Source organism: Thalassophryne amazonica, chromosome 6 (assembly GCF_902500255.1).
Source record: "Thalassophryne amazonica chromosome 6, fThaAma1.1, whole genome shotgun sequence".
Lineage (NCBI taxonomy): Eukaryota > Metazoa > Chordata > Actinopteri > Batrachoidiformes > Batrachoididae > Thalassophryne > Thalassophryne amazonica.
The window spans coordinates 67028649-67054311 of NC_047108.1; the positions used below are offsets into that span (position 1 = coordinate 67028649).

Consider the following 25663-nt stretch of genomic DNA (forward strand, 5'->3'; position numbering starts at 1 on the left):
ATTTACAGAGGAATCCTTCAAATGGTGATACAAGCGCCAAAGTCGGCACAAATACTCCTTAAACATTACTCCTTTGAAAAAACTGAGTATCCACTTGAATTTTCAATAGGCGGCCAGGTAGGGGTCAAGAATTATACAGGGGTCACAATTTAAAAATGTTTCATGTATAGTTTGGACTATCTATGACTGAATGTTATGGAGTTATGAGGTAAAAACAGCAATAGGTAACAAAGGTCAGCTTTAGTTTGTATATTGGTCACAAGTTAAAGTTGCTCCAAATATTGTAAAAAAGTGATGCAACTTATTGGTTGAGTTGATAGGGTTCTAAAAGAATACTTTGCACCATGTGTTATGCTTAGCTATCATGTTACAGGGTATCATATGTCACATGTCATAGAATCCAATGGATATCGACATTGTTCAATAATTTGCACCACATTTTACCAAAATTGGGGCAACTTTAACTTCTGACCCCTGTACAAATTGAAACTGATCTTTATCACCATTCTTAATGTTTTTACTCCATAACATTCAGTCATAGATAATACAAACTACTTTTTTTGGAATATTTATGTTCACAGAAATAATGTGGTATAGCTTTCAATATGATTGGAAGATTTGTAAATTTTGACCCCTGTGTAATTTTTCCATTGACCCCTACCTGGCCGCCTATTGAAAATTCAAGTGGATACTCAGTTGAGTAAGAGGAATGTTTAAGAAGTATGTGTGCCAATTTTGGTGCTTGTTTCCAGAAATGAACAATTATTACAGTTATCTGCTCTACTATGTGGGAATGTTGCTCATTAGCTAACCTATGACAGACCAATACTGGTCCACATGGCTGGCTAACAGGTGGCGATTGGCTGATTGAAAATGCAGAATCTCAGATCCTAACTTACTTCCTGGATCAGCTGGTCAGCTGCAGTGTGGGAGCGGCGACTCTGGCTATCCTTGTAGTCGGGGGCATAAGGAAACTGTAAATAGAAGATGGCTCTGTATACATTATCTGCATCAAACACAACAGAGAGCTTACATGGGATCAGGATGTGAGCTTTCAGTAAAATTACCTGAGTTGTGTCAGTTTTCACTGTAAAGTTCCAAGACCTCCTATTACTACCTAAGTAAGGAGGGGGAATCAAGAAAATTATCACTTTTTGTTTAAAACCATGGGATTCTTAATATTTGTCAGATTTTAAATGTGTCCTAAATGAAACTACATATTAATATAGAAGCCACAAAGTATGTAAAGATTTAGTAACTTAATGACCACTAAATGGTAACACAGTTGTCCTGTGCAGAGAAGCAGCCCAGCCGAGCTGTGCGCACATTTTTAGTGTGTGAGATTTCTGGGAGTGCATGTGAGTCCCACCCTGTGAAACAGTTGCCCCTTCGTATGTTAATAAAGTGAGCAGCCATCATTGCTGCATAGCAGTTGATTTTTTTTTCCAAGACGGTGTCTGCAATTTTCCAGAAATATGTTATTTAAAAATAAATAAATAATCATTGCCTCTGACCAAGAATGTTGCTGGACTAGAATGAACAACTCCTGGCTTTTCCCACAGTCATTAGACCTAATAAAATCAACTCCAACTGCCATTCCTTCTGATATATAAGGAATGTGGATGGTTGAGTGGCTGAGATGCATCGCTTTGATCCTGAAAATAGAGGTGGTGTGCCATCTAGTGGTAGAAAAAATAAGTTAGGACACCTTTAAACATTTACTGCTGTTCTGTAATATTTGTTCCAATCTTCATACCAGTGATGCCAACAGTGGGTGGAAAAAGATTTGATAATGGATTCTATTATACACCAGCTGAAGACATCACAATATGTGACCACACAGAGGATGTGCGTGAACTTGTTTGGGTATTTATCTGTCAAATATGTGTGATGGCTTTCCCTGTATTTGAGTCAGCCCTCATCCAACATACCTGGCTCGCCCTCTTCACTAGGACAGTAAAACTCGCTGGGACTGCCTTCTCTTTCAAAAGTAAATCTAAAAATAAAATCAATAAAGTCATTCTTTCATAGTTCAGAATCTTCACTGATACTCGTGTTGGTGAGTAAAGGACTGTGGCGGATGCTCACTCTGCGTAGGCGTTGTTGTTGGTGTTACTCTTTGGAGGAGGTGTAGTGAAAAAGTCAGCAGCAGGCATGAAGCCAGCTGAATCTGGCGGTGACTCGGGCTGATTCTCTGAGAACTTCAGTGGCCGCTGGCTCGTTATCTGAGTGGAGTGAACATTGGCAGGCTCAGGCGAGAATGGTTCTACCTGGTTCCCAAAAAGGCCGTGTGTACGCTGTGGAGAGCAAGTGAGAGAAACGAGCGTGCAAACATGATCTGTTGTCATAAATTTATTTAAAAAAATGAAATCAGAGTGATAGATCTGTTTCTCATCAGTGTTTCTCACTCGGTAAATGCCTTCTTCTCCAGCCTCGTCCATAGCTCTGTCCATCTCCTCCTCATTTTGAAGATCTCCTGAAATGGCCCTGTGCATCTCTGGAGCCGCCTCTTCCTCTATGCTCCTTAGACCTGCCTACACGTCGCAGAGCCACAGTGTACAGAAACAGAGCACAAAATAAACAAGACACATACAGTAACTGGTATAGTTGCAAAACACTACTACTGTAAAAAAACTACCATGAACAACTGCTGGGAAAATGCATGAATGACTACCATAAATAAAGATTTGTAAGGTACAATGTCCATCTGTCTGTCTAATGGTTGATGTTCAACTGGCAAAACTCCATATCAGTAAAGCAACACTGATTTGCTTCACATTTGGCTCCTCACCTGGATCTCTGGACCTGAAGCGCTCTTCTTCGTGGGCCGGTAACCATAGTATTCCTCCTGGCATTTCAAGAACTTACGGAAATGATCCTGCAGCAGGAAGGTGGCATAGAATTTCCCCACAGTCACCTCATCATCTGCAAGCAGATAAGTGAGAGTGCTGTCTGAGAAACGCTGCAGTGTCATCTTGAAAATTGACTTGAGTTTGTGTGAAAAGACTCGCCTCCTATCGGGGGGATGACCTGGTCGAGCAGTTTCATGCTGGTGCGTTTCCATATTTGCTTTATGATGGCTCTCAGCTCTTCATTGGCCTGCTCAAAGTTACCTGATAAGACAAAGTGTGGAGAAGTACTTTAGGCTGGAGTGAGCACTTATTTGAAGTATGATACTTAATAGCACGAGGCTGTTAATGGTGTGACACGTACCTTCTGTTTTGATCTTGAGTGCGGTCCTGACCAGGGCAAACAGTGTGGCGTTGAAGGTGACAGTGCCATCACCGTTCAGTGGCATGTTCATGCCGACCAAACGCTGCACAATCAGGATAGAAATACATCAATAAAACGTGTTTACAAAATAATACTTCATTATCGTTTACAACTCCAAAACAGAAAAAGTTGAGATGGTAGAGAAAATTCAAATATATTAAAAACCTTGCAGTGATTCTTCCACTTAGTTTGATCTCTGTTTGATTGCGGACCGTATGAACTTAAGACATTTCATGTTTTGTGTGGTCAGCTTCATTTAATTTTTTAAATATACCTCCATTTATGCATTTACGGCATGCAGCACGTTAAAAAATAGAAATTGGGATGCTAAAGCATTTACCACTTTGCGATGTTGCCATTCCTTCTAACATTTAAAAGAGGTTTTGGAAATTAAGGATGCCAAGTGATGAAGAGCTTCAAGTGTTATGTCCCATTCATTCTGCAAACACATCTTAAGGTGTGCAACAGTACAACAGAGTCATCCTTGTTGAATTTTTTTTTTTTGTCTTTAAAAATTATCCACACATTTTTTTATTGGGGACAGGCCATACTGTAGACAGTCCAGTATCCATACTCTTCTGCAGCCATGCCTTTGTAATGTGCACAGAATGTGTTTTTGCATTGTCTTGTAACATTTTTGCATTGTCTTGTTACATCCTTGGGAAAGATGCCATCTCGAAGGCAGCATATGTTGCTCTAATATCTCACTGTACGTTTCTGCATTGACACAGCCACTGTAGAAGTGTAAATTACCTTTGCCAAGAGCACTGACAATCAATCAATCAATCAACTTTTTTCTTATATAGCGCCAAATCACAACAAACAGTTGCCCCAAGGCGCTCTATATTGTAAGGCAAGGCCATACAATAATTATGAAAAACCCCAACGGTCAAAACGACCCCCTATGAGCAAGCACTTGGCTACAGTGGGAAGGAAAAACTCCCTTTTAACAGGAAGAAACCTCCAGCAGAACCAGGCTCAGGGAGGGGCAGTCTTCTGCTGAGACTGGTTGGGGCTGAGGGAAAGAACCAGGAAAAAGACATGCTGTGAAGGGGGGCAGAGATCGATCACTAATGATTAAATGCAGAGTGATGCATACGGAGCAAAAAGAGAAAGAAACAGTGCATCATGGGAACCCCCCCACAGTCTACGTCTAAAGCAGCATAACCAAGGGATGGTCACAATCCTATATCATGGCACACCCTGACTTTTGGAACTTCTGCTGATAACGGTTTGGACGGTCCTTTTTGTCTTTGGTCTTGGTAACATAAGGCTTCTTTTTTGCACACTGAAGTTTTAAGAGGCATTCATGAATGTAACTATGTATTGTAGTGCCTGAAAACAGTTTCTCAAAGTAATACCTTGCACATGTGGTTATGTCAGCTATTGATGAATGATGGTTCTTGATGCAGTGTCATCCAAGGGATCGGCACTCTCTCCTTTTACACAGTGAAGTTCCTTCTGATTCTTTAAATCGAATAATTTCCTTGAATAGTTTAATGATATTATGCACTATGGAGGGAGAAATATGCATTTCTTTTTCAATCTTACTTTAAGCAACATTATTTTAACATTTAAATTTCTCGACAAACATGAGATCCTCTGCCTATCTTTGCTTCTCAAAGACTCAACATTTGTACCATATCATTATTGCAATCGCCTGTTGACATCACTTGTTTGAAATAACATCATTTCACTGTTTAATTAAATAGTTGACCACTGAAAACATGTAATATCTTTGAGTTCAAATTGTGTGGAATGAAACAGAAGTCAAAGTACATGTAAGAATTACTGTGTGTGTGTTTAATTTGCAAACAGTGCTAACCACTAAGCAATCTTGCTTCCCATGTAATCTAACATAAAAAAACAACTAAACATGTAACTGGTTATAACTGTCAACGTTTAAAGTAAAAGAATATAACAATATATGGCATTGTGCAAAAGTCTTAAGGACCCCAGTGTTTCTGTATGTGTTTAAAAATCCTAATGCATGATTACACACACACACATGCACGCACGCACACACACACACACACACGACAATCATGATTTGATTTCATGTTTCATGATTTCATGTCATTGTTCATCCAAAATAATTCAATTTTAAAAGGTAAAAATAGTAATGCATCAAACTGAGCTTAGTTTTTAATGCTTCACACTCTTTATTGTAAATTAATTCAGAAGCTGTTTATGAATTTTTTGTTCCTTTACATTATTAGTTTTTAAAATGCTTGAGGGTTTTTTTATTGCACTGTACTTTGCCACATAATATAGCAATATATAATTGGATCCCAGTGTAATAGTCATTACACATTATAATATGTGCTGAACATTAAGTTGAAAAATAATATTTATGTACAGTACTAAAGAATCATTGGCTCCAGACTATGTGACATTTGACCCTATCGGTCAGTGCTGAGCACTGTGTTCTGTTTACATCTAAGAAATAATTTGATACAGCATTACTCCAAATGATTTCACTTTATTATCATAATTGCATAATACAGACAGATGAGATGATAAAAAATCAATATTACTAGTGTAGCCATGCATGTATTTACATATCTGGTTAAACAGATATACAAAACAAAGCCCATGATCTACCCACCCATCTGAAGACATCAATATTAATTCTCAGAACTAGCCTACCTTGCACGCAGCACGATGAGGACAGAACTTCCCAAAACCCAACGGAGGCTGGATGCGTCGCAGCAGCGTCACCACATCCAGATGTTTGATTCTCCCCCTTTTACGAATAAATAAATAAAATAAAAAATTAAATGCTAACAAAGCTGACAGACTTGAGAACGTGATTGATTCTTTATGTTTTGTAGTTAGTAACTGAGCTTACTAACACACATAACTAGAGCACCATGCTCATAGAGTGCAAATCTCCACCAACACTAATTTCCAATTCCACAAATTTGTACCTTGGAAAAAGTTTTCAAGGTCAAAGTCCTGTTAGAAGTGGCTTTTCATAAGCTAAAATATAATACAAAAATATAGATCAAAAGGGCTTTTCAATGCAAAATGTACATCAAATAGGCTTTTCAATATTAAATTCAAATGTCCACAAAATTCACAATCCAGATCAGATCCGGGTTAATCTTTGTCAGGTGATAGTGAGTGCCAGTCTGCACCTCACTTTCAAATATGAGAGTGATTGGGGCATGTTTGATTAAGATATAATGTAAAACTATACATTAAATGGGGTTTTGTTAGATAATATCAGTGCTGATTCCTTATTTTATGTGAGTGATCAAGTATTTGACTTTGTTATTTGATTGGAAGTCTCTGAGATCTGGTTTAAAGTTCAAACATCAGAGTTAAGTTTCACTTCCATCACGCATGTGCAAGTTTCAAATACAGGGAGCGCTCCCCATCTGTGAGAGCCAGTAACATATCCACCCTTTTCAGGTTTCAAATCCTGCAAAACCTCGGAGAGTTCGCCGCGCTGCGAGATCTCAGTAACATTGAGAACTGCACTGAGACGCTCTGATCAGGCTGCACTTTAACCGCTGCACACGGACAACAGCATTAACATCACAACAAAAAATATTTTTATATTGTGCCTAAAACTCTCATGAATATATTTTCGGGGTTTATAGACGTTGTTATTGCATTTGTTTATGTAAACATGCGAGAATCACAGGCTGTCTCTCCATTATTTTCAACGAGAGCTGTTGTGAGCTACACTCACTTCCTGATCATGTTGTTCTGAGGGAAAGTGAAGTTTGCTCTTTAATGTCTTGATTATTGTTCTTTAAAACACTGTTTGTCCTCTTTGTTCCAGACTGATATATAAAATATGTCTGAAATTCGGTTTGTGTTCATTAAATTCCACGCAGATTAAACGTAGCAGACACGGATTATTTGTTCTAATTGTTTTAGCAGGTTTTCAGGGTATCATGCAGCAGTCTCTTATTAACATGACAAAAACCATAATACATGTTTTGTAGTATAATATTCATTTACAATTGTCACCATGTGGATCTCTATGTTGTTTTGACTGCAGCGACTCTCTGGCACGCAAGGGATTATGGGATACATGAAAACCCTGGATAGACTAAACCCACCCACTGTAACTCCCACATTGTATAAAAGTGTTGTGCAAGTTATGTGCGTGGTCTTTCACAAGATGGATGCCATCTTGTTTCCTCTAGGCTGGACTATTGTAATTCATTATTATCAGGTTGTCCTAAAAGTTCCCTAAAAAGCCTTCAGTTGGTTCAGAATGCTGCAGCTAGAGTACTGACGGGGACTAGCAGGAGAGAGCATATCTCACCCGTGTTGGCCTCCCTTCATTGGCTTCCTGTTAATGCTAGAATAGAATTTAAAATTCTTCTTCTTACTTATAAGGTTTTGAATAATCGGTCCCATCTTATCTTAGGGACCTCATAGTACCATATTACCCCATTAGAGCGCTTCGCTCTCAGACTGCGGGCTTACTTGTAGTTCCTATGGTTTGTAAGAGTAGAATGGGAGGCAGAGCCTTCAGCTTTCAGGCTCCTCTCCTGTGGAACCAGCTCCCAATTCAGATCAGGGAGACAGATACCCTCTCTACTTTTAAGATTAGGCTTAAAACTTTCCTTTTCGCTAAGGCTTATAGTTAGGGCTGGATCGGGTGACCCTGGACCATCCCTGGTATGTTTGCTTTAGACGGTAGACTGTGTTTCATAATTATTGTATGGCCTTGCCTTGCAATGTGGAGCGCCTTGGGGCAACTGTTTGTTGTGATTTGGCGCTATACAAGAAAAAAGTTGATTGATTGATTGATCTGTGAAGACCCAGGCCTGGTTTTCAACGTGACCTTCAATAATTCAAAATGAGGAATATATCGATGTGGTTCTTTGTAAGGGGCAGTAAATTACATAAAGAACCAGAAGAAATTACAGTTTTCAGAGTTAAATTTAAATGGCCACAAAATCTGTAATCTGGATCAGATCTGGATCAAACTTTGTCAGGTGATAAAGGATACCATCCTTTACCAAGGATACCATGTTCTCAATCATGATAGGGATTTTTCCCATTTTCCAAGATTTTTCCTGACGTTGCCCTTTGACCTATGACCTTGAAAATTGAATCACTTCTTGCCTATCAGGATATGAATCTTCAGTAAAAAAAAAAATGTCATAATGATATATGGAAAATGTGGGTTCCAGGCTGTTCACAAACAAACAAACAACGTCTTGGCGGAGGTAATAAAGTGAGTGTTCGTGTGTGATGTTGAGGCTCACGTGGCTTCAGGGTCATATTCAGCCCAGATCTTCTTAAACTCATCCAGATGATGTGGACCCAGCAGAGACCAATCACGAGTCAGGTAGTCAAAGTTGTCCATGATGACAGCTACAACAGATTGAGGATCTGGTGTCGAAATAAACAACAGATACAAATTTTCCACTTAAGTTTTCTTTGCCAGTTGTAAGCAGAACAATTTTTTTAATATCATATGGTAACAAGGAGTGGTGGCTTTGTTGGGCATGAGACCTAGGTTTTTGCAAATGAAAAAACTGCTAAACAACTCATTTCAAGTTACATGTAAGTTAAAAACACAAGTTGAGATTTGTCTGCTGCATGAAAGAAGTAATACATCGAAACACACTACAGATGTTTTACAGTCTGCTCACCAGGAAGGCACAGAGACAGTAGAAACTGAGGAAGTAGAAGACAGCAAAGTTGGACCCACAGGTGTACTCCTCTCCTGGCAGAAAATCAGACTTGGGTCACACTTCTTCCCGTACATAGAAGCCATCATGACCTCCTCCCAAGCCTCTCCAGTAGCACACCTGTGTACATGAGCCCCCGCCACAAGGCACAGTGAGCTCAGGAGTTCAGCTGTGAAACTCTGAACCTCCAGCTACGTCACAGACTTACCGGAACAGCATGAGAACAGCCTGAGGGAATGTCTGGAAGTTATTGTTGCGGTTGATTTGGGTGCCATCCACCAAAGCTATCTTTCCAAATATCTAAAGGTTGTTTAGAGTCACCATCAGAATCAATGTTAAGCACCAAGGACAACCAGAGACGTGATCACAACTTCATGTTAACAGTGTTTGTGTGATAGAGAATAGACACTCGCACCTGCATTCCAATGACAGCGTAGATAAAGAAGAGCATCACGATGAGAAGAGCCTACATGAGGCAGAGCCTACAAACACAAAACAAAGAGCTGTGAGAGAGAAGTGATGAAAGAACAGTAGACAGGCCATCACACTGATGATGTCTACCGTGTGTCAAACCTGGAAAGACTTAATGAAGGTCCACAGTAGGTTACGGATACCCTCTGATCGGTTCAACAGCTGACCAGACGCATGATACGGAACAGTCGGAAGAACGTGATGGAGACAGAAGCATTTTCAGAGTCCTACAGACAAACAGATGAAGGTGATTAGAGCAATAGAAAATGTAAAAATATAAAAAAAAACAACAACCAGTGACTTCAACAAAAACAGTTTTGTCTTACCGCAATCACTTGCATTGGATTTGTCTCCTACGCAGAGTGGAGGAATACATACAAGAGTTACAGGAGTCACATTTAACATATTTTACCACTGACAGACAGGAGTATGTAACAGGAGAACCATTTATGAGATGTTAAATATTATAAAGCTAAGATTTAAGAATGTGGTTAATATTAGTGGCCAGGGGGTTTTCAAGAATTTAAAACATCTTAGGTGAAAACAGGCCATTCTGGGGACCTTGTGGGTGTGTCACACAGAGTGCAGACTGACTCAGTGGGAATATGTCACAGAGAAAGCAGACATCTAAGTATAGACGTTTGTCACAGAGGTCTGAAAAATCACAGCCAGGTCCATAGGCAGTTCGACAGTGACAATTTTTGCAATTTTGACTGTACACCACCACAATGGAGGAAATGAAATAATTAATAATTAATTTCATCTTTAATTTAAAGGGTTTAACAAAAATATCCTATAATTATGGCCATCTGTATATTAAAAGCCAAGTGGCCTTTGTGTATGTGTGCGTGCGTGTGTATGTATGACTTGGATCACGGAGAAACTGGAGAGAGCTTACATTTGCTGTTGGTATGCTTATGTATTTTGGGACAAGGATGAACACTGCCAAAACGGAGAGTTGACAGGACTAGCATTTTTGGAGAAATTAGGGATGTTAGCTAACAGTGAACAATGGACATTCTGGACTTTACATTTACATTACATTACATTAAATTCTGGACTCACACGCTATTCCAGCAGGGGGCAGTAATTCACCTATACGAGGTCTGTCAATAAAGCAACGGTCCTTTTTATTTTTTTCAAAAACTATATGGATTTCATTCATATGTTTTTACGTCAGACATGCTTGAACCCTTGTGCGCATGCGTGAGTTTTTCCACGCCTGTCGGTGACGTCATTCACCTGTGAGCACTCCTGTGGGAGGAGTCGTCCAGCCCCTCGTCGGAATTCCTTTGAGAAGTTGCTGAGAGACTGGCGCGTTGTTTGATCAAAATTTTTTCTATAAACCTGTGAGACACATCGAAGTGGACGCGGTTCGAAAAATTAAGCTGGTTTTCAGTTGAAAATTTTAACGGCTGATGAGAGATTTTGAGGGTGATTCTGTCGCTTTAAGGACTTCCCACGGTGCGAGACGTCGCATCAGCGCTCTCAGCCGCCGTCGTCAGCCTGTTCAAGCTGAAAACCTCCACATTTCAGGCTCTATTGATCCAGGACGTCGTGAGAGAACAGAGAAGTTTCAGAAGAAGTCGGTTTCAGCATTTTATCCGGATATTCCACTGTTAAAGGAGATTTTTTAATGAAAGACGTGCGGACGGGTCCGCGCGTCGGGACACAGCCGACGCGGTGCGACGGCACAGGAAAAAACACCTCCGTGTTGATAACCATTTGTAAAATCCAGGCGGCTTTTGATGGCTTTCAGGGGAGTGAGTATATGAGAAATTGTTTAAACAGGCAGGACATGTTCCAACTTGTCCTTAAGGCTTTCAACAGAGGTGTTTTTCCTTTAACATCTCCTTTAACAGTGGAATATCCGGATAAAATGCTGAAACCGACTTCTTCTGAAACTTCTCTGTTCTTCATGACGTCCTGGATCAATAGAGCCTGAAATGTGGAGGTTTTCAGCTTGAACAGGCTGACGACGGCGGCTGAGAGCGCTAAGCGACCGTCTCGCACCGTGAAAAGTCCTTAAAGCGACAGAATCACCTCAAAATCTCTCATCAGCCGTTAAAATTTTCACTGAAAACCAGCTTAATTTTTCGAACCGTGCCACTCGATTTGGCTCACAGGTTTAGAAACATTTTGATCAAACAACGCGCCAGTCTCTCAGCAACTCTCAGACAAAGGAATTCCGACGAGGGGCCTGGACGACTCCTCCCACAAGGAGTGCTCACAGGTGAATGACGTCACCGACAGGCGTGGAAAAACTACGCTATGCGCACAAGGGTTCAAGCATGGTCTGACGTAATAAAACATATGATGAAATCCATATAGTTTTTGAAAAAAAATACAAAAGGACCCGTTACTTTATTGACAGCCCCTCGTATATTAAATCGAAGTGGGGTCTGTGTATGTGTATGTGTATGTGCGTGATTTTTATTTAGTATGTTCAATGTAAGTACATAATAGTTGTATGCAAATGTTTGGGCACCCCTGATAATTTTCATGATTTTCGTTTATAAATCATTGGCTGTCTGGATCAGAAATTTCTGTTAAATATATCATATAGCAGATGAACACACTGATATTTGAGAAGTGAAATGAAGTTTCTAGTATTTACAGAAAGTGTGCAATAATTATTTAAACAAAATTAGGCAGGTGCATAAATTTGGGCACCTTTAGCACTAACTGGAACACAAAATTGGTTTAGTAAGCTCATTGACCTTTGACCTCCTTACACAGGTGAATCCAATCATGAGAAAGGGTATTTAAGGTGGTCATTTGCAAATGTTTCCCCTCTTTGCATCTCTTCTAATGAGTGGCAACATGGGAGCCTCTAAACAACTCTCAAATGACCTGAAAACAAAGATTGCTCAAACATCATGTTTAGGGGAAGGATGCAAAAAGCTATTGCAGAGATTTCAGCTGTCAGTTTCCACTGTGAGGAACATAGTGGAGAAATGAAAGACAACAGGCACAGTACTAGTTAAGGCCCGAAGTGGCAGGCCAAGAAATATCTCAGGTAAGCTGAGCGAAGGATGGTGAGGAACAGTCATAGTCAACCCACAGACCTCCTCCAAAGACCTACAACATGATCTTGCTGCAGATAGTGTCTCTGTGCATCGTTCAGCTATACAGCACACTTTGCACAAAGAGATGCTGTATGATGCTGTAATGCAGAGGAAGCCTTTTCTGCGTACACGCCACAAACAGAGTTGCTTGAGGTATGCTAAAGCACATTTGGACAAGCCAGCTTCATTTTGGAATAAGGTGCTGTGGACTGATGAAACTAAAATTGAGTTATTTGGACATAACAAGGAGCGGTATGCGTGGCTGAAAAAGAACACAGCATTCCAAGAAAAACACTTGCTACCTACAGTAAAATTTGGAGGTGGTGCCATCATGCTGTGTGGCTGTGTGGCCAGTGCAGGTACTGAGAATCTTGTTAAAGTTGAGGGTCAGCTCCAGTCAATATCAGTAGAGTCTTGAGAACAATGTTCATGAATCAGTGACAAAGTTGAAGTTTCGCTGAGGCTGGATCTTTCAACAAGACAACAACCCCAAACACTGCTCAAAATCTACTAAGGCATTCATGCAGAGGAACAAGTACAACATTCTGGAATGGCCATCTCAGTCCCCAGACCTGAATATTATTGAAAATATGCAGTGTGATTTTAAGCAGGCTGTCCATGCTTGGAAACCAACAAACCTGAGATGTTTCGTAAAGAAGAATGGTCCAAAATACCTTCAACCAGAATCCAGACTCACTTGGAAGCTTTGGGAAGCATTTAGAGGCTGTTATTTCTGCAAAAGGAGGATCTACTAAATATTGATGTATTTTTTCTGTTGGGGTGCCCAAATTTATGCACCTGCCTAATTTTGTTTAAAGAATTATTGCACACTTTCTGCAAATCCTATAAACTTCATTTCACTTCTCAAATATCACTGTTTGTGTATGTCTATATGATATATTTAAAAGAAATTGCTGATCCAAAGAGCCAATGATTTATAAAGGAAAATCATGAAAATCAGCAGGGGTGCCCAAACTTTTACATACAACTGGATAATTGTAAATATGTTAAAAACACATGGATGACACAAGTAGTGAAAACACTTATTTCCATTGTGGTCCATTTAAAAATCAAATGACAACATAGAAGTAATAATAAAATAAATAAATAAATAATAATGCTAATATTAAAACTACTACTAATAATAATGACAATAATAATAGTGTGTATATGATAACAAGAACCTAAAAAATGTAGAAATACATTAAGACAGTAAATTAACATTCAAAAATTACAAAATTAATAAGAAATAAAAGGGTTGCGTTCTTCTAAAAACTGTTAAGGTCTGGGATCACAAGCCATTCCAACTAATTAGAAATGTATTACCACTGTTGAAAAATGTCAACTACCCATTTCATAAACATTACCCAATCTACACGCTAGTTCATGTATACAGTGCCTCTCCTTTCAGAGGCTGTAAGTATTTGGACAAACAAAATATATCATTTTTACATCCAGTTTTCTTAAGACAAACCAGGGGATGGATAAATGAACATTTCAATAACTGAATATTATACACACTAAGGATGGGTATCGTTTACATTTTACAGGTACTTCTACTCTTAGCGGTACTGCTAACCCGTCTGGACCTTTAATGGTATTCTTATCTGCACTTTTTGAAGACAAAAATGACAACAAAAAAATTAAGTGCAAAATTAACATTGCTTTATTTTCTGGATACAGTTTAACACATATAATCAACAGTAGCAAACTCCAACAACATTGTTTTTAACAAATCACAATAACACTAATCATATAGGAGGACTTTTGAGAGAGAGAGAGAGAGAGAGAGGGGGGGGGAGCCCTTTTGCACTTAGGAAGAATAAATTTATTTTTGTTATTATTACAGTATCAAAAGCAGTACCATTAAGTGCAGCTTTTCAACACCCCAGTCTTTAATAATTTAGCCCTAGTGCCTGTTTAATACCAGATTTCGTTACCCATCCCTAATACACACGCACGCACGCGCGCACACACACACACACACCCACACACACTGTGTATAACTGTATATACTGCACATATGAGTGTACACATACTATATATATATATATATATATATAGACACACATGTATGTACACTCTTTATAACTATATACTGTATATATGAGTGTACACATATCACATGTGCATATATGTGCTTATTACATACAGGCATATATACACGTATATACGTGTATATATGTATACATGTATGTATAGCGGGTAAAATAAGTATTTAACACATCACCATTTTCCTAAGTAAATACAGTTCTAAAGGTGTGATTGACACGAAATTTTCACCAGATGTGAGTCGAAAGAAACCAAAACAAATAAGTACAGAAATTACATTATGTGTAATATTGTGAAATGATGCAGTAAAACAGTATCAAACACCAGAAGAAAGGGCGGTGCGAAAAAAGCATGGATAGCCAAAATAACAGTTGAAATCTATCAGTAATTAGAGTAACTAATTTAGAGTAAGTAACTCTGCCCCTTGTCAGTGCAAATTAATATTAGCTGGTCCCAACTGATGGCCTATAACAGGGGTATCCAACTTGTTCAAGAAAGGGCCAAGAGGGTGTAGATTTTCTTTGCAATGACCCACCCACACTCTGAAGGTCGTTTAAAGTTTGCTGCACAACATTTAACAAACCTGTGAAGTACTGGGAGAATATAGTCTGGTCAGCTGAGACCAAACTCAAACTCTTTGGATACTATAATACACATCATAAATGACATTGCATGTCACCTCAAAAAACACCATACCAACAGTGAGGTTTGGAGGTGGGAACATCACGGTGTGAAGCTGTATTTAAGCATAAGGCACTGGCAAACCTCATATAATTAAAGGTTGGATGAATGGAAAAATGTATCGAGACATTCTTGATAAAAATCTACCAGGATGATGAAGGTGAAATGAGGGTGGATGTTTCAGAAAGACAATGATTCCAAACACAGCCAAGGAAGATCTCAAATGGTTTCAGACAATGAAAAAAAAGATGCGAGAATAGCTCAGCCAATAAAAATCTATGGAAAGACCTAAAGATCAGAGTTCATTTCAATTCAACTTCAATTTATTTTCATTTATATAGCACCAAATCACAACAAAGTTGCCTCAAGGCGCTTCACACAAGTAAGGCCTAACCTTACCAACACCGCTCCCCCCTGAGCAAGCACACAGGCAACAGTGGTAAGGAAAAACTCCCTCTGATGATTTGAGGAAGAAACCTCGAGCAGACCAGACACAAAGGGGTGACGCTCTGCTTGGGCCATGCTGCCGACAGGATTTACAAAACAATTCACAAAACGAATGGACAGGAAATGTTGCTGGTGCACAGGACAGGAGAGCCACAGAAACAGACACCACACCCATCCCTGAATGGAGCCGCACCTCCAACACAGAAAAAAAAAAACAGAATCAGGCATCAGAAAGGCAATGAACAGAAGACATGCTTTTTATACACCCTAGGGACACAAAGTAGTCCTGCACCTTGAGAATGCAGAGCCCGGGCTGGTACGTAGGGTTTAATTAGGTCAGCTAGGTAGGGAGGTGCCACTCTGTGAACAATTTTATAGGCAAGTAGCAGAACCATAAAATCTGATCTCACAGCAACAGGAAGCCAGTGACGAGATGCCAAAATGTGTTTAATGTGGTCAAACTTCCTACTTTGTATCAAAAGTCTGGCAGCAGCATTCTGAACCAACTGGAGAGCCCTAATGCTGGACTGTGGTAAACCCTGAAATAGAACATTGCAGTTGTCCAGTCTAGAAGAGACAAATGCATGAATCAGGGTCTCAGCATCAGCCATAGACAGGATGGGACGAATCTTCTCGATATTTCGCAGGTGGAAGAAAGCAGTCCTCGTAATATCTCTAATGTGGAGGTCAAAGGACAACGTAGTATCAAAAATTACCCCAAGGTTCCTCACTTTTTCAGTGTGATGTATGACACACGAGAATAGGCTAAGCTGGTCAAATTGATGCCGATGTCTCACTGGACCAAGAACCATCATTTCAGTCTTATCAGAGTTTATCAGAGAAAAGTAGAAAGTTTCGAGACATCCAGCTTCTCACTGATGAAAGGCAATCTTCTAAGGATTTTATGTGGATGACATTACCAGCAGTTATCGACATGTATAACTGAGTATCATAAGCATAGCAGTGAAAGGTAATCCCAAACGCCACAATATGTGCCCAAGGGGTGCTATATAAAGGGAGAAAAGCAGGGGGCCTAAGACGGACCCTGTGGAAGCCCAAATTTCATGTCACTAAGGTTAGAGGTAGTTTTATTGTACAAAACACAGTGAGAATGACTGATCAGGTATGATGTCAACCATGCAAGGGCACTCCCAGTAATCCCAAAATGATTCTCCAGCCTATCGAGTAGAATATGAAGAGGTCCAAGGAACTTTCAATATTTGAGGACTGCTTGTGTGGAAGAATGGGCCCAAATCAATGAGCAATGTATGTGAATATTTTCTCCATGCAGGAGGCATCTTGAAGCTATCATTACCAACAGAGGCGTTTGTGTGAGGTATTAAATAAATTTCAGTCAGCGTATTCAATATTTTTTCCCTGTCATTCCATTTTATTACACATAACTTAATTTCTGTGCTTATTACTATTCTAATTATTTTTGCATGTGTGGATTACCTGAGTTGTTACCAACATCTGGTGAATATTTCATTGTTGTAGGACCTTTTGAAATATATTTTTAATGAAAAAATGGTGACATGCATATGTACTGCGGCATATATATATATATATATATATATATATGTGTGTGTATTTCACATAGATATATGTACGTATACACGTACACACCAACATGCAATTACAGAGGTCAGATGTTTCCTGAAGTTCTTGACCAAGTTTGCACACAATGCAGCAGGGTTTTTGGGCCACTCCTTCATACAAATGTTCTCCAGATCTTTCAGGTTTTCAGTTTCAGCTCCCTCCAAAGATTTTCCACTCCTCCATACAGATCTTCTCCAGATCTTTAAGGTTTCGGGGCTGTCACTGGGCAACACTGAGTTTTAGCTCCCTCCAAAGATTTTCTATTGGGTTCAGTTCTGGATACTGGCTAGGCTACTCCAGGACCTTGAAATGCTTCTTACAGAGCTACTCCTTAGTTGTCCTGGTTGTGTGTTTTGGGTCATTGTCATGCTGGAAGACCCAGCCACAACCCATCTACAATGCTCTTACTGAGGGAAGGAGGTTGTTTGCCAAAATCTCACGATACATGACCCCATCCATCCTCCCTTCAATAAGCTGCAGTCGTCCTGTCCCCTTTGCAGAAAAGCACCACCCAAAAATGATGTTTACACCCCCATGCTTCACAGTTGGGACAGTGTTCTTGGGGTTGTTCTCATCCTCCAAACACAGCAAAAAAAATCTCTATTTTGGTCTCATCTGACCACATGCCCTTCTCCCATGCCTCCTCTGGATCATCCAGATGGTCAGTGGTGAACATCATACTGGCCTGTTCATGTGCTGTCTTGACCAGGGGGACCTTGCTGCCCTGCAGGATTTTAAACCATGACAGCATCATGTGTTACTAATGTAATCTTTGTGACTGTGGTACCAGCTCTCTTCAGGTCATTGACCAGGTCCTCCTGTGTAGATCTGGGCTTTCTCAGAATCATCCTTACCCCACGAGGCGAGATCTTGCATGGAGCCCCAGACTAAGGAAGACTGACAGTCATCTTGTGTTTCTTCCATTTTCTAATAATTACACCAGCAGTTGTTGCTTTCTCACCAAGCTGCTTATCTATTGTCCCATAGCCCATCCCAGCCGTGTGCAGCCTTGTCCAGCCTTGGTCTTGGCCATAGTGGATAGGGTGGAGTATGACTGAATGTGTGGGCAGGTGTCTTTTATACAGGTAACGAGTTCAAACAGGTGCAATTAATACAGGTAAAGAGTGCAGAATAGGAGGGCTTCTCAAAGAAATACTACCAGGTCTGTGAGTGCCAGAATTATTGCTGGTTGGTAGATGATCAAATACTTATTTCATACAATAAAATGCAAATTCATTTTTCAAAAAATCATATAATGTGATTTTCTGAAAAAAATAAAAAATAAAATAAATAAATAAATAAATAAAAATTACAGACCTCTCCATTACTTGTAGGTGGGAAAAGTTGCAAAATTGCCAGTGGATCAAATACTTATTTGCCTCACTGTATATATACATAGTTATATGTATATGTGTACATGTATACACACATACACACACACACACACACACATATATATATATATAGTGCATTTGGTAAATATTCACAGCACTTCATTTTTTCCACATTTTGTTATGTTACAGTGTCCAAGTTGTTAATGCACTTTTTAGTGTGGAAGTTTCCCAGTTTAAACCCCACTCCTGTCACATTTCTCCATGTAATGTGGAGTTGCATCAGGAAGGGCATCCGGCGTAAAACCTGTGCCACTTTGACATGCAGATCCACTTTGGATTTACTGTGGTGACCTCGAGCATAAACAAGGCAGCAGTTGAAGGGACTTGGACAAACATTTATCAAATTTATCAAAAATAAAAAAAACCTAAGAAATCACATGTGTACATAAGTATTCACTTTGCCATGAAGCTCAAAACTGAGCTCAGATGCATCCTGTTTCCACTGATCACCCTCACTTGGGGAAAATTCAGTTGATTTGACATGATTTGGAAAGACACACAGCTGTCTACATATAAGGTCCCACAGCTGACAGTGCATGTCAGAGCACAAACCAAGCATGAAGTCAAATGAATTGTCTGTAGACCTCCGAGATGGGACTGTCTTGAGGCACAAATCTGGGGAAGGTTACAGAAACATTTCTGCTGCTTGGAAGGTCCCAGTGAGCACAGTGGCCTCCATCATCCGTAACTGGAAGAAGTTCAGATCCACCAGAACTCTTCCTAGAGCTGGCTATCTGTCCAAACTGAGCGATCAGGGAGAAGGGCTTTAGTCAGGGAGGTGACCAAGAACCTGATGGCCACTCTGTCAGAGCTCCAGCATTCTTCTGTGGAAAGGGGAGAACCTTGCAGGAGGACAACTATATCTGCAGCAATCCACCAATCAGACCTGCGGCCAGATGGAAGCCATTCCTTAGTAAAAGGCACATGGCAGCCCGCTTGGAATTTGCCGAAAAGCACCTGACAGACTCAGACCATGAGAAACAAAATTCTCTGGTCTGATGAGACAAAGATTGAACTCTTTGACGTGAAGGCCAGGTGTCATGTTTGGAGGCACCATCCCTACAGTGAAGCATGGTGGTGGCAGCATCATGCTATGGGGATGTTTTTCAGTGGCAGAAACTGGGAGACTAGTCAGGATCGAGGGAAAGATGAATGCAGCAATGTACAGACACATCCAGGATGAAAACCTGCTCCAGAGCACTCTTGACCTCAGACTGGAGCGACGGTTCATCTTTCAGCATGACAATGACCCTAAGCACACAGCCAACAGCCAAGATATCAAAGGAGTGGCATCAGGACAACTCTGTGAATGTCCTTGAGTGACGCAGCCAGAGCCCAGACCTGAATCTGATTGAACATCTCTGGAGAAATCTGAAAATGACTGTGCACTGACGCTCCCCATCCAACCTCATGGTGCTTGAGAGGTGCTGCAAAGAGGAATGGGCAAAACTGTTTTGAAGATTGATGCGCCAAGCGTGTGGCATCATATTCAAGAAGACCTGAGGCTGTAATTGCTGCCAAAGGTGCATCAACAAAGTACTGAGGAAAGGGTGTGAATACTTATTTACACGTAATGTCTTAGTTTTTATTTTTAATAAATTTGCAAAAATTTCACAAAAACTTTTTCCATGTTGTCATTATGGGGTGTTGTGGCTACAATTTTGAGGGAAAAATTGAATTTACTCCATCTTATCCCATTTTGGAATAAGGCTGCAACATAACAAAATGTGAAAAAGTGAAGCGCTATGATTTCTTTCCGGATGCACCGTGTGTGTGTGTGTGTGTGTATCTGTACAGTGTCAGTGTGTATATATGAGTATATATATATATATATATACACACACACAAATATATGTATACATATCTGCAGTATGTATACATGTATGTATACAGATATGTACAGTATGTATTCACGTATGTACTGTATACATACACTCGTGAAGGGCATGAATGTCATGGTAATTTTGGGCTTTTAACGATGTCCTTGAACTGGTCAAGAATTGGGTGCACAAGTTTGAATGTATTTTGGGTCTTCTCTAGTCCACACAGGGTCAAACGTATACATACAGGCTCAAACTATATCCATACACTCCCACTCATATACAGTTTAAACGTCCCTGAGCAAGCTACACCTCAACCAGATGGTTTTGGTCGCCATTAACAAGCTTCTGTCACAATCCTGGCTGGATGTTTGCCCTCTCTTCTTGAAAAAAATTTGTAGACTTATTTTAAATTGTTATGTTTCCTGGCACAAACCTGGCATTTCAGCATAGCCCACAAATTTTCAGTTGGGTTGAGGTTTGAGCTTTCGTAAGGCTATGACAGATTCCTGCTTTAGCCAACCCAGAACCAGTTTTGATGTGTGTTTGGGTCACTCTCCTTTTGGAACACCCAGTTGTGGCTAACTTTAAAGTGTCTAGCAGTTGATTTGAGGTGACACTGAAGAATTTGGAGGTAGTCCTCCTTCTTCATTATTCCATCCACATGCACCAATATCAATGTCAGCAAAACAGCTCCAGAGTATAATGCTACCACCACCATGCTTAACCCTCTGGGGTCCAAGGGCATTTTTTGGACAGTTCACTCGCCTGGCATAAATGTCTTATTATTGCTGTTAACAGCTCTCCCTGCATCCCACAATCAAGTTTTATGTCTCTTTTTTAATCAGGACAACATGTACTTTCAGAATATATATGCTATAGTTGTGTTTTATAAGTGTAAAAAAGGTTTACAATCAGAAATAAGAAAGGAAAAAGTAAAGCGGATATTATTTTCCACACACATTTATTCAAAACACACAGTAAACTATAATAAACAACTGTTTTGACACTTTATTAAAGTAATTTAGGCTCTTGTGTGAAAGACTGTACAACAAAAAGGTTCAAACAATAACACAAATGCACATTTTGACAATATATACAAATGGTCTATGCATTTTGTTTGTCTTCATCTCAAAGCAATTTCTTTCTGCTATTACACAAAGGTCACATCACAGACTTCTACTTCTACTGTGTTTTGAAGTGTTCTGTCCTGCTCTGAAAGCAGCTTTGACACTTTGGCCATTTACACTCTGAGGAGCGGCCCGTCCCCCCTCGCTCCATTGATATAGTAAACAGTGCTTTAAGCTGGAGCGAGAGAGATTGCCACAGGCTTATTCAATAACATTCACAGGTACTGAGGAGTGGAGCATCTCTAAAACTCACACTGTGTTTGAGCATGTGAGATTGTCATCAGAGGCCCTCCATCTGCTCCGTCTGCTCACTTTCACTGATTGCTGTGCATAATGGCGCAGGGCGCATTGAAGCAAGCAGCCAGATGGCTATTCAAATGGCCCAACTAGTAACACTTCACTACTAAAAACGATCTTGGTTTATCACATGAGGTAAATCTGCCCTATGATTGGATTTTGGAAAACCATGTGACAGTGAACCAATCTGATGGACACTCACATTGATTGGACCCTGTCTCAGTCCATGGTGATATAAAAGTTGCTTCCCTGTGGACAGTGTTGCTGGTGTTCCAGCAGGTTCCAGTTATGGGAGACCTGAGCCTTAGTAGTTCCTGGTTTGTTCCTGAACATCGTAACCAGTATTTTTTTTTTATCTGAGAGTTACAGTTTGGGTTTTCTTCCAGAGGTGAGCAAAGTGGTGACACATCTGACTAGCTTGAACTTACGTATAATTGTTTGAACCGATGATCTTGGAATCTGGAGTTGTTTAGAAATGGCTCAAGAGACTTTTCCCAACTTGTATAAATCTACAACTCTCCTTCTTAGACTTCACTGAGTTTCTTGGACTATCAAATTATTCTGAGTATCAGTCAGTCCAGTGAGTGCTGTCAAACATCCTGGGAACATGGGAATATGCTGGGAAAGATGAAACTACCAGATGTAGCCAATCGTGATCATAAACAAGTAGTTAATAGGCTTGACCTTGTCATGTTAAAAGACACTATAGAACCTTCAGCACCACATTTTAAAAGAGTTGTAGTAGAAGTATGCAACCACAGCTCTCCCGGAACCATCACCCTATCATGGTGGAGAGGTTTGTGTGCGCTATGAACCTGAGAGCTGTGTTGTCTGGATCCTTTGTGTTCCTGGTAGGGTCTCCCATGGCAAATTGGTCTCAGGCGAGAGGCCAGACTAAGAATGGTTCACAGACACCATGATAAAATGATGGTAGAGGAAACGTGACCCGGCCTGGAGGAAGCCTGGGGCCCTCATCTGGAGCCAGGCCTGGATGTAGGGCCCGTCAGTGAGCGCCTGGTGGCTGGGTCTTGCCAGGGAGACCAGTTGGGCACAGCCCAAAAAGCAACGTGGACTTTCCACTCTCTCCCTGTGGGCTCACCACCCGCAGGGGGAACCACTGGTGTCGGTGTGCGCTGTCCTTTGCGTGGCAGTGAAAGTCGAGTGCCTCGACGGACCAGACCTGGATGGCAAGGGCTAGCTCTAGGAGTGTGGAACATCACCTTGCTGTGGGGGAAGGAACTGGAGCTTGTGCGGGAGGTGGAGCGATACCAGTTAGATCTGGTGGGCCTCGCCTCCACGCACAGCTTTGGCTCTGGAACCACTCTCCTTGATAGGGGTTGGACCTTATTCTTCTCTGGAGTTGCCGCAGGGGGGTGAGGCGCCGGGCGGCTGTGGGGATACTCATGGAGTCCCCAGCTGAGCACCGCTACATTGGAGTTTACTCCAGTAGACGAGAGGGTCACCTCCCTGCGTTTTCAGGTGGCGGGGGGAACTGACCTGTTGTTTGTGCATATGCACCGAACAGAATTTTGGAGTATTCGGTCTCTTGGAGTCCCTGAATGGAGTCCTGTAAGGGGCTCTGGTGGGGGACTCCATTGTTCTGATGGGGGACTTCAACGCACACGTGGGCAATGACAGAGACACCTGAGAGGTGTGATTGGGAGGAACGGCCTCCCTGAATCTAAACCTGAATGGTCGTTTGTTATTGGACTTCTGTGCTGGTCATGGACTGCCAATAATGAACACCATGTTCGACCATAAGGATGCTCATAAGTGTACATGGTACCAGAGCCCTAGGCCGAAGATCGCTGATCGATTTTGTGATCGTATCATCTGATTTGAGGCCGCATGTTCTGGACACTCGGGTGAAGAGAGGGGCAGAGCTGTCAACTGTTCACCATCTGGTGGTGAGTTGGACCAGAGGGTGCGGGAGGACTTTGGACAGACCTGGTATGCCCAAACAGATAGTGCGGGTGAACTGGGAACATCTGGAGGAGCCCACTGTCCGGCAGAGCTTCTCTAGTATCCCTGTGGAAGTTGGGGGCATTGAACCAGAATGGGCAATGTTCAAAGATTCCATTGCTGAAGCTGCAGTGGGGAGCTGTGGCCTGAAGGTCTTAGGTACCTCAAGGGGGCAGCAACCCTTGAACAACGTGGTAGACACCAGTGGTCAGGGAAGCCATCCGACGGAAGAAGGAGACCTTCTGGGATATGTTATCTCAGAGGACTCCAGAGGCAGTTGCAAGGTACTGACGGGCCCAAAGGGCAGCAGTCTCTGCTGTAGGGGAGGCAAAGCAGCAGGCGTGGGAGGAGTTTGGAGCAACCATGGAGAAGGACTTTCGGTCGGCACCAAGGCGCTTCTGGCAGACCGTGAGGCACCTCAGGAGGAGAAAAGGGGAACCATCCAAGCTGTCTACAGTAAGGATGGACTCTGTCAACCTCAACTGAGGATGTAATCCGGCGCTGGAAAGAACACTTTGAGGAACTTCTGCATCAGACAGGAGCGCCCTCTATAGTAGGGGCAGAGCTGGAAGCTGATGGAGGATTTCATCAATTTCAATGGTAGAAGTCAGTGAGGTAGTCAAACAACTCTGCAGTGGCAAGGGTCCGGGGGTTGATGAGTTCCGTCCAGAAATGCTGAAGGCTCTGAGTGTGGAGGGATTGTCTTGGATGAGACATCTCTTCAACATTGCATTGAGGTCTGGGACAGTACCTAAGGAGTGGCAAACTGGGGTGGCAAACCGGCCTGCCCATATTTAAAGTCTACTCCAAGGTACTGAAAAGGAGGGTTCAGCCAATAGTTGAACCTCGGATTAAAGAGGAACAATGCGGGTTCCATCCTGGTTGTGGAACAATTGATCAGCTCTTTACTCTCACAAGGATCCTGGAGGGTGCCTGGGAGTATGCCCATCCAGTCTACATGTGTTTTTTGGACTTGGAGAAGGCGTATGATCAGGTACCCTAGGTGATACTGTGGGAGGTGCTGCGAGAGTATGGAGTGAGGGGTCCCTTCTCAGGGCCATCCAATCTCTGTACTCGCAAAGCGAGAGCTGTGTTCGGGTGCTCGGCAGTAAGTCGGACTCATTTCAGGTGGAGGTTGGCCCGCCGCCAGGGTTGCGCCTGTTCACCAATCCTGTTTGTGATATTCATGGACAGGATATTGAGGCGTAGTCGGGAGGAGGAGGGTTTCCAGTTTGGTGGGCTCAGGGTCTCATCACTGCTTTTTGCAGATGATGTGGTCCTGTTGGCTTCATTGGCCTGTGACCTCCAACAGTCACTGGATCGGTTCGCAGCCGAGTGTGAAGCGGCTGAGATGAGGATCAACACCTCTAAATCTGAGGCCATGGTTCTCAGCAGGAAACCGATAGATTGCCAACTCTGGGTAGGGAATACAGCCTTACCAAAGGGAATGAGTTCAAGTACCTCGGGGTCTTGTTCACGAGTGAGGGGACGATGGAGCGTGAGATTGGCCGGAGAATCTTTCATTCTCTCTACCGTACTGTTGTGATGAAAAGGGAGCTGACCCAAAAGGCGAAGCTCTCGATCTACTGCTCAATCTTTGTTCCTGCTCTCACTTGTGGTCATGAATGTTGGGTCATGACCGAAAGAACTTGATCGCGGATACAAGCGGCCGAAATGGGCTTCCTCAGGAGGGTGGCTGGTGTCTCCCTTAGAGATAGGATGAGAAGTTCGGGGGGAGCTCGGAGTAGCGTCGCTGCCTTCGTGTTGAAAGGAGCCAGCTGAGGTGGTTCGGGCATCTGGTAA

At 41.6% G+C, this 25663-nt stretch overlaps 1 protein-coding gene across 1 annotated transcript in view; it reads right to left on the minus strand.

The window, feature by feature from the left end:
• Positions 1-25663, minus strand: part of LOC117512349 (dihydropyridine-sensitive L-type skeletal muscle calcium channel subunit alpha-1-like) — a 107567-nt gene that overhangs the window by 1327 nt on the left and 80577 nt on the right. The window contains exons 38-44 of the mRNA XM_034172377.1: positions 3012-3113; positions 2792-2925; positions 2409-2534; positions 2089-2297; positions 1932-1996; positions 1068-1117; positions 900-974 (exon numbers count right to left, since the gene is read on the minus strand). Coding sequence (XP_034028268.1) covers positions 900-974; positions 1068-1117; positions 1932-1996; positions 2089-2297; positions 2409-2534; positions 2792-2925; positions 3012-3113 — 761 coding nt within the window. The remainder of the gene's footprint in view (positions 1-899; positions 975-1067; positions 1118-1931; positions 1997-2088; positions 2298-2408; positions 2535-2791; positions 2926-3011; positions 3114-25663) is intronic.